The following is a 10,250-nucleotide window of genomic DNA, read 5'->3' as shown; positions in this document are numbered from 1 at the left end:
TTTAGGATTAATATAAACATGTTTTTGAGGCATTTTGTTCCAAAAATGTGTTTTGCAAAAATCAACCTGTTGGTGGCGCTATAACAGGCCAATGTGAAAAGGGTGGGATATATTCCTCAGCCTAGTAAGAAAATGTGTGAAAGATTTCACGTAAATTGCATGCTGCGTTCATGATTTGAGGCTTTTGTTCAAAACGGGGCAATCTTGCAAACTGTGAAAGCTAATTATAGCCAATTAGGATGGAATATGAAATATCGGACAGATCCGACTTGAGCACATGACCATAGAGATAGTGTGTAACGATTTGTGAGATTTTTGGCCAGAATCTGGAGGAGTAATATCAAAAAATGTGTTGTACAAAAGTTGGCCTCCTGGTGGCGCTATAAAAGGCAGATGCGGAAAATGCAGGTCAACGGTTTGTCCTTGGCCTCTAGGGAGTGTGCATGCAACGTTTCACGCAGATCGGTGCAGTTTTAGGTAAAACATGTGAAAAGCTGCCTCATGGTGGCGCTATAACAGGCCGTTCTGGAAAATGTGGGGCAGAGGTTCATCGTTGGCATCCAGGGAGTGTGTGTGCAAAGCTTGGCATCGACCGGGTTAACGGTGCCGGAGATTAGCTGGTAACGGACGGACGGAAGGACACACGGACACACGGACACACGGACGGAGTGCAAAACATACTCTCTCCCCATGCCTTCGGCCTGGTGGAGACAATAAGGACATGCCTGGCCTCTCCAATCATTTATGCAACAGGGTAAAAAGTGCTTCCTGGACACTCAATATGTACATCAAGCTGCCTCACGCTACAGAAACAGGAGATAGGCTCCTGCCCTATGGGTCTCATGGCTTGGCAAGGCTTACTTACTTACCACATCAAACAGTAACACACAGTTGTTGCAGCAGAGACTTGGTTTTCTGTGGGGTCATTTACAGTAAATACACAGTAAAAAATAACACCTCACTCACTGTACAAAAATTCACCGTATAACGCACGCACACGCTCGCGCACGCACGCACGCACGCACGCACGCACACACACACACACACAGCTGCTGTGGTAGAATGTTTTTTCCGTGCTGTTTCAACATTAAAATTATCCCCTTTCACTGTATGGTGATTAACTAATCAAATCTCTCTATTTGAAGCGCTGTGTGTGTGTGTGTGTGTGTGTGTGTGTGTGTGTGTGTGTGTGTGTGTGTGTGTGTGTGTGTGTGTGTGTGTGTGTGTGTGTGACTGTGTGTGCGCGCGCGCGCGTGCGGGCGGAGGGGGGCATTGTTGATTGAATAGTTTATGCTGTTTTATGCAAAGCAATTATGGCGACTTAATTGGGTTTGTTTATGTGGAGAGCATGCCACCTCCTGTCTGCTCTCTCTCCACACACACACACACACACACACACACACGCACACGCACACACACACACTTGTGTGAAGTGTTTTCTGTAGTAACAGTATATATGAGTACAGTAACAGTTGTAATAGTATAGTAATTGTAAAATAATACTAATAGTATAGTAATACTATCATAATAACATAGTATAGCCTACTATTTGTATAGTACTATGTACAGTGTTGGTCAAGTTACTTTAAAACAGTACTAGCGGTAGTTATAGTTACTATAGTTACTGCTCTCAAAAGGTAACTAGTTATTTTACTATGAAACTATGAAGGCAAAGTGTTCCTCACTTAAAGACCAATGAATTTACTGTAGTAGCTTCCTCTCTGTCACTCTCCTCCTAATCAGGCTCACCATTGGTTTTCAATGGTACCTGCGACCTACATGACCACCAATCAATGGCCCTCGATGGCTCTGTTTTCTATATGCCTCGTCTGTGATTGGACTGCTTGCACAGGACCACTTCACCGGGTCAAATGACTCGATGCTGGCTTTGTAACTGTGTTTGTTACCAACTATCGGTGAACAACCAGTGTGAAGGGATTGTTTATTTGTTCTTTATTTGTATCTTTTCGCGTCTGTTTCATCGTTTTTATTTTTTTCATGAATTAATGCCCTTTTTTATACTTTATTGTAATGCAGTATCATGCAAAAGTAGCGAAAGTAGTCGAATTATAAGGCAAAAGTAGTGAAAGTAGTCGAATTGTAAGTAGCAGATCTGCAAGCTCAAAAAGCTTTGCTTGTACATATGCTACTTTTGATGCTTTTGTGTGACCTTGTAGTATGATCAAGTAGGGCATTATAATTCGCAAAAATACACAAAAGGTTAGCATAATGGTGACAGGAGGTTTCTGCCCGACGATATTTAACCAATGATAAGTATTAACAAGAGCTTGTGGCTAAATAATATTGATCCATTGGAAAACACGGTTTCTTTCATTCATTCATTCATTCATTCATTCCCTAAAAAGTAACAGTTTTGGACATACAAGGCCTCCAAATGACTGCAAAGGTTACAATTCTTGGGAGTCGAACCCCACACCTCTGTGCCTTGCTCAGCCAAAGGCTCAGCTAGCATCAAACCCATAGCAACTTCTTTTTTGCTGCATATTCGCTCTCATTTGAATCTCGTTAACTCAAACTTTCACTAACTTTTTGGTTCCAGCGCAGACTTTAGCGAAAGGATACAAAGCATGCCTGAAAAGGAAACCTTGGGCTTTACATTCCTTTATTATGACAACAATTCCTGCCGCTCCTTTCACTTTTTAAGAAGAGGATGGTATTAAGCTCCGCAGGCCAACCCATATTCCACTGACCTCGCTTTGATTAGACAGGGGGGGGGGGGGCTCAATTCACACAAAGGCTTTTTTCCTTAAAAAATATATAAAATGAATACTTAACTTTTTCAGTTATGTGGAATAAGCAAAGAAAACCTTTTCATTTGGAACCAAAATAAGAAGTTTTGTTGCAGCAAGCGGAAGGAACTTTAATGTGATTTTGAAGAAGCTTGACCCATTAAAACCGGGAAAGAATCTGTATCTTTCTTTGCGTTTGCTATAAAATAAATTATAATAATCAGATACACAAACTGCGCATCTGAAAAAAATGCATTTTATTAGGCAGCCACTACATGTGGAATGCCCTCCCAGCCCTGAACTCCCTAAAATGTAGGGAGATCATTTAGGGCCTAAATGATCTCGCAAGAAGAATAACCTTAAATCATGGCTCCATCTTCACACTAACTGGTCATAGATCCCGACCACGGATACCCCCCCCCCCCCCCTCCCCTTCTCTGGATTATTCAATTAGGCTAGGGTACCTCTTGTCCTTTATGTATAGCTCCAGCCTTATATATACAGATCTTTTTTGGTGTGTTAGTTTCATGGTAGTTTGTGCTGTACAGTATGTTTGTGTATTGTTCTATGTCACAAGGTAGACCACAATGGAAACAAGCTACAGCTTGTATGTGTATAGTCATTATACACACATTATATGTGTATAGGGAATTTATGTAAACTGCCAATTAAGTATTCTATCTATCTATCTATCTATCTATCTATCTATCTATCTATCTATCTATCTATCTATCTATCTATCTATCTATCTATCTATCTCTATATCTATCTATCTATCTATCTATCTATCTATCTATCTATCTATCTATCTATCTATCTATCTATCTATCTATCTATCTATCTATCTATCTATCTATCTATCTATCTATCTATCTATCTAGAATCGGCCTTGGCTGACATCTGAAATGTCTGTTTTTGCAGGTTCCACCATGACTGCTGCGACTGGTCCAGAGGGTGCACGACCTCCCATGACCCGCTCCCCTATGGCACAAGAGAGAGGTATACTGTGTGTGTGTGTGTGTGTGTGTGTGTGTGTGTGTGTGTGTGTGTGTGTGTGTGTGTGTGTGTGTGTGTGTGTGTGTGTGTGTGTGTGTGTGTGTGTGTGTGTAGCTAAACGTCACTGACTTCCATTTAAAATGACGTAGCCTGTTGCTTTGTTACTGGCAGTGTGAACACAGACAGCATCAGGATAGTGGCAGGACCATGTACTGTACCTATAATGTATGTCCATTGGTGGGAGGAAACCCGCATCAACTCAAGGAGAACATGCAAACTCCCCCAGCGGGATTCAAACACACATCCTTTGTACCTACTATACCATTAGATTAAAGGCAATATAGGCAGAATTGCAGATCTGTTTGTGTACGTACGCACGCACGCACGCACGCACGCACGCACGCACGCACGCACGCACGCACGCACAAACAAACACATAGATACTTCCCCCTCCCCCTCACCTCTCTGGCAGGTATCAAAGTGATTGCTGTCTTTGATGCACTCATTGATTAGAGATAACACTAACGAGCATAGAACGATTTTGACATTTTTATGGTCCAATCAATCAACTCAGTGTACAACCCCTTTGAAGTTCAAAGGGATCAATTAAGAGCTCTGGCTGAGCTCCCCCCTCCCCTCACAGAAAAACACATCCCTGCCAGGGATGCATGTCAACATAAGCAGAGGAAATGTAAACATAAACACTGGAACAAAACCAAAATACAGCCAGAGGGATGTGTCTTTCTGCAAGGAAACACACCACACAATAATATAGTGGCTGATAGAGAGAAATGAGGGCTAAAATATTTATTTACTTAAATAGGCTAAATGTTACCTATATTACCTTTAACCACTTGAACCTTATGAAGTCCCTAATCTGGAGCAAACATTCTGTGAAACGATTTAGTGTGGAGCTAAAACAGGCCTAGTATAGATCCCTGCGTAACTCAAATAAGAATAGTTTAGGTATAAGTAACAATATCAAATGATATTGCGATGCAATTTCTCATGTGTATTTGAGAACGCTGACACGTTTTGGCAAACAGCCTTCTCCAGAACAGACTAAAAAACGTTTTGGTCTGCCCTGAAGAAGGCTGTTTGCCGAAACAACACGTCCACTTAGTTGGATTATTAGTTACGTTATTTTCAAAACTGAGCACCCACTGCCTTAACCAAGGGCAGCTTCCAGAGGAAGCACACCTGCTTTTCTGTCTTGAATGTTTCTTGAATGTCTTTGTCCACAACAGAGACAGACAATATCACACACATTGTCCACAACAGAGACAGACAATATCACACACATTGTCCACAACAGAGACAGACAATATCACACACATTGTCCACAACAGAGACAGACAATATCACACACATTGTCCACAACAGAGACAGACAATATCACACACAGAAACAGAAAGACAGAGAGACTGACGGAGACTGACAGAAAAGAGAGAAAGACACAGAGTGCTGCTTAACAGGGCTGGCACTGTTTTTGCCGTTTTTCCGAGCTAGGATTAACCACCTTCTACCCCCCTTTAGGCACACGCACACACGCAGCCACGCACACACACACACACACGCACACACACACACTCCATCCCATTCCACTTTGCTCAAGTGCTTCCCTCTCTAAGAGCCTCTCTTCCCCTCTTCATTTCCATAAATCCGCTGAATGTCTCTCTTTTTTTCTTTCTTTCTTTCTTTACTTCCTTTTTTTCAACCCTTTTCCTCTACGTCTCTCCCTTTAGCGGGCTGCCTGTTGCTGCTGCTGTTGTTGTTGTTGTTCGCCTAAGAGCTTCATTCACTTTGAGAGAGAGAGAGAGAGAGAGAGAGAGAGAGAAATCCTTGAAATGTGTTATTTGCTTTTAGCACTGTCTGCACAATGTCTCTCTGCCCATCCATTTTCCAGGCAATTTAAAGTGTGGTTTTACACGCTGTGTTTTCCCCGTGCTCTCTCACAATCCCCCTGTCCTCCTAATGGAAGCTAAACATTACAATAATGTCCTCCCTCCTTAAACCCTCTGCTCTGCTCTGCACTCGCAGCAAAAACACTCTCGGCCTCCAATCGCTCTTTCCCTTCATTGGTCTGTCTGTCTGTCTGTCTGTCTGTCTGTCTGTCTGTCTGTCTGTCTCTCACTCGTGTTAACGAGATACACATAATACAACATTTCAAAGCAAGAAACAAAAACAGAACAGAACGGCAACATTTCCTCATCGTGTGACGTTTAGCACGTAGGCTATGTTTAAAAACAGTTGCAGACACTTGGGGGTAAGTCTGCAGTCAAAGATTACTATGACGTTCTCCATTCATTTGTGTAAGACGAAAATCTACACTAATAGCTGGATATAGGAGGGGCTAGCGCCCCTCAGGTAACGACTAAATTGGTAGGAAAAAGAAAAAATCACACCCGTGTCATCATACATCATCTCATTGCGGCCAATCACAAGTTGCATCCTAATTTTTGTCTTCAATGTTTGTGTTACGCAATGTTTGTGTTAACACGAACACTCAAAATTGTCCATTCATTGTCAATGGCGTTTAATGTTGTTTGTGTAGGACAAAGTTTGTGCACACACACCAAAAGCTGGACATAGGAGGGGAAAGAAAGTGAACTGTCTCAAATCTATCTTGAACTATGCAATGATGTCATGTTTTACAACATACTGAAGGAAAGGGAAATCTTGAGTTTTTGGGGTCAAATTTGGGACATAATTAATTTTGAATTGTATCCTGTTTATTTGAGCATTTCTCCCTCCCTCCCACCACAGACGAGTCAGACATGAGTGTCGGCATGTATACTCTATCCCGATCCACCTAAAACATGTATACTCTATCCCGATCCACCTAAAACATGTATACTCTATCCCGATCCACCTAAAACATGTATACTCTATCCCGATCCACCTAAAACATGTATACTCTATCCCGATCCACCTAAAACATGTATACTCTATCCCGATCCACCTAAAACATGTATACTCTATCCCGATCCACCTAAAACATGTATACTCTATCCCGATCCACCTAAAACATGTATACTCTATCCCGATCCCCCTAAAACATGTATACTCTATCCCGATCCCCCTAAAACATGTATACTCTATCCCGATCCCCCTAAAACATGTATACTCTATCCCGATCCACCTAAAACATGTATACTCTATCCCCATCCACCTAAAACATGTATACTCTATCCCGATCCACCTAAAACATGTATACTCTATCCCGATCCACCTAAAACATGTATACTCTATCCCGATCCCCCTAAAACATGTATACTCTATCCCGATCCACCTAAAACATGTATACTCTATCCCGATCCCCCTAAAACATGTATACTCTATCCCGATCCACCTAAAACATGTATACTCTATCCCGATCCAAAACATGCACGCCTCAAATGTAACAACACAACATGTTTACTGCATGCCAGTGGTTCCCAAACCTTTGAGCTCAAGAGTATTAAGACCCAAAAGAGAAACTAGACGTTTGCCCATGCAGGACCAAAACTGGTGAAAATAGCAGATCTACTATAATAATATTTTTGAGTGGTGTAAACCACTCCTACAACTGGCTTTGTTAGTTTGTCTGTCTGTCTGTTCGTACCAAAAAATGAGCATGGTTGCTATGGTCACTCAGTTCACACGGGTGTGATTTCATTACGTCAGACATTACGTCAGACCACAGCTGATCAGTCTATATAAGACCTTACACCACTCAGTTCACACAGGTGTGATTTCATTACGTCAGACATTACGTCAGACCACAGCTGATCAGTCTATATAAGACCTTACACCACTCAGTTCACACAGGTGTGATTTTTATTTTTTTTATCCCGCGACCCAAAAATGGGTTCCGAGTTCCGACCCACTGTTTGGGAAACAGTGCTGTATGGAGAAGATACCAGAAGCCAATCCATTTACAACACCAGATAAACCTCTCTCTCTCTCTCTCTCTCTCTCTCTCTCTCTCTCTCTCTCCTCTCTCTCTCCTCTCTCTCTCTCTCTCTCCTCTCTCTCTCTCTCTCTCTCTCCTCTCTCCTCTCTCTCTCTCTCTCCTCTCTCTCTCTCTCTCTCTCTCTCTCTCTCTCTCTCTCTCTCTCCTCTCTCTCTCTCCTCTCTCTCTCTATCTCTCTCTCTCTCTCTCTCTCTCTCTCTCTCTCTCTCTCTCTCTCTCTGTCTCTCTCTCTCTCTCTCTCTCTCTCTCTCTGTCTCTCTGTCCCTTAATGCATGCTATGTGGTGACCTTTCTTCCACTGGCAGGGTGGATGGATGGAAAGCGGAGATTTCATTTCTCCTGTTAGTTTTATAAAAGGTGTGCAGCCCCAGCGTCTTGAAAGAGCGTGGGGCCCTAGGGGCTCCCCGGGGGGTCCCCGGGTTCGAGGACCCCCAGTGTGTGTGTGTGTGGGGGGGGGGGGGGGGAGCTCCAAATGTCAATTTGGACGACAGAGACACACGTAAAGGTCCACGCAAATTCTCAGATCACATCCCCTTTAAATTCACAGTGTAGACTATACTGTACATACTATGATGGTGAATGATGTGTGTATGCGTGCGTGCGTGTGTTTGTGTGTTTGCATTTACACGTCTAGGGAGTCACAGGAGCCTAAAGAATTAAAGCGATTTATATTTTGGCGCATGCCGGCAGCACCTGCATACAATCGGCAGATTTTTTTGTTTTTCTCCTCTGGTGAAAAGCTGGAGGTTGCGCGATGGCAGGCTCTCGGTCAAATCCAAGGGGCCAGTGAGGCACTCCAACGTTGAAGCACTGGGCCCTAGTGGTAAGAGGAGGGACTACAGGCGGACCCGTGGATTCATGACCGGGAAACCCCGTGCAGCTGGGCTTTAACATTGAGCGCTCGGTTGCACTTCCGCATTTGCCAACCAAAATTTGGTTGGCAAATGCGGAAGTAGTCGTTCTGAGACGGTCCTTCCGGGTGCTTCAAAACGCCACTGAGCAACTTCCACTGACATGAATAGCGGAGGGGGCGGAGCTTTGCGCCAGATCAGTCTCTATACTTTTATATACTCTATACAAATCTGGTCCCATTTGTGTAGCTTATCTCCCCTAGCCTGTCGATATGGGAGATGTTATATCGTCTCTGTCGGGTGGAAACCTCATAATGTCCAAAACGGTTACTTATCAGGATTCAAATTCAAAAGCATTACACTTTTGATGCTTTTGTGTGACGCTGTGGTTTGATGTGTGTGTGTGTGTGTGTGTGTGTGTGTGTGTGTGTGTGTGTGTGTGTGTGTGTGTGTGTGTGTGTGTGTGCGTGTGCGCGTGTGCGTGTGCGTCTCAGGGTTCATGTCCAGCATCCAGAGGAACCAGGCTGCGGCTCAGTTTGCCTCTCCCCAGTCGGGACCCCCCATGTCCCCCCACCACCACCCCTCACCCGGGGGTCCGGGGCTGTACCCCGGCATGGGAACCTACCCCCAGGGCACGCCCCCCGCCGGCCCCTACGGGCCCCAAGGATCACAGTATGGACCCCAAGGTAGGACTGTGTGTGTGTGTGTGTGTGTGTGTGTGTGTGTGTGTGTGTGTGTGTGTGTGTGTGTGTGCGTGTGCGCGCACGGTGTTGTTGTGTGTGACCTTATGCTGTGACATCCCATTCTTTGAAATACAGAAAATCTATGGCAAATGTGTCAAATGACAAAATTTGCCAGGAAGTTAGGAACTAAAATCTGTTTATTTACTGCTCTCTCTCCGTCTTCACTTCTGCTATTTAATCTAAACTCCTGAAATGACAGAAATGATTTATAATACTGACTGTTGAATCCGGATGTTAATAAAATTGGCAATGGCAAAAACAGCAGTAAAATAATAAAAATGACATTGATTCGTGGTCAGAAGACTTTCTCCTCCAGTTCAATTCCTGTTGCTGTAAATAAATAAGAAATGAATTAGAAGGAACGAGGGATGTTTAGATCATTCCACGGATTTATAGACAAATCTGTGGAGCCGTGCCCTATAGGCCGGCCAGCTGTATGCAATCAATGCTGCGGTGTCCACCTGCGCTTAATGTGACACCGCAGCTATGATTGCATTGAATTTGAAACCTGAAACGTAACAGTTTGGGACATAATATGAGGTTTCGACCCAACGTATTTGGAGTAGTTGGGGACACCACAAGATTTAGAAATCCTCTAGATAGTGGTTGTTTCGGAAATGTGGAATTCATTAGATTCCAATGTCACCAGCTTTGACTCCAGTGGAAACTTTGTTATTTCCAACAGCTTGGCTTTGTATAAAACATAGTTTTGCCTACAACGCAATGCTATACAGACAGCAGCACGCACGCACGCACGCACACACACACAGACACACTGCCCTCTCTTCCTGTCGGACGAAGGGGATTTAATCTGATGTTTGTGCGCACCCCTCTCTGAATATTCATGAGGCACTTGAACCCTACGTGCCGCCTCCCCCCCCCCCTTGGCTCTGGTGGTGATCAGATTACGGACGGCGTTAGGTGCTGACATGGCAGTCAGACCTGCTACAGTGTGA

At 43.8% G+C, this 10,250-nt stretch overlaps 1 protein-coding gene across 1 annotated transcript in view; it reads left to right on the top strand.

Annotated features, from left to right (window-relative positions):
- Positions 1-3,674: 3,674 nt before the first annotated feature.
- Positions 3,675-10,250, top strand: part of LOC306918992 (AT-rich interactive domain-containing protein 1B-like) — a 16,408-nt gene continuing 9,832 nt past the window's right edge. The window contains exons 1-2 of the mRNA XM_079531827.1: positions 3,675-3,749; positions 9,046-9,237. Coding sequence (XP_079387953.1) covers positions 3,680-3,749; positions 9,046-9,237 — 262 coding nt within the window. The 5' untranslated portion in view covers positions 3,675-3,679. The remainder of the gene's footprint in view (positions 3,750-9,045; positions 9,238-10,250) is intronic.

This window comes from Electrona antarctica, assembly GCF_951216825.1.
Source record: "Electrona antarctica genome assembly, contig: scaffold_1008, whole genome shotgun sequence".
Taxonomy (NCBI): Eukaryota; Metazoa; Chordata; class Actinopteri; order Myctophiformes; family Myctophidae; genus Electrona; species Electrona antarctica.
The sequence above is the reverse complement of the archived record's forward strand: the minus strand, read 5'-3'. Positions and strand labels throughout refer to the sequence as shown.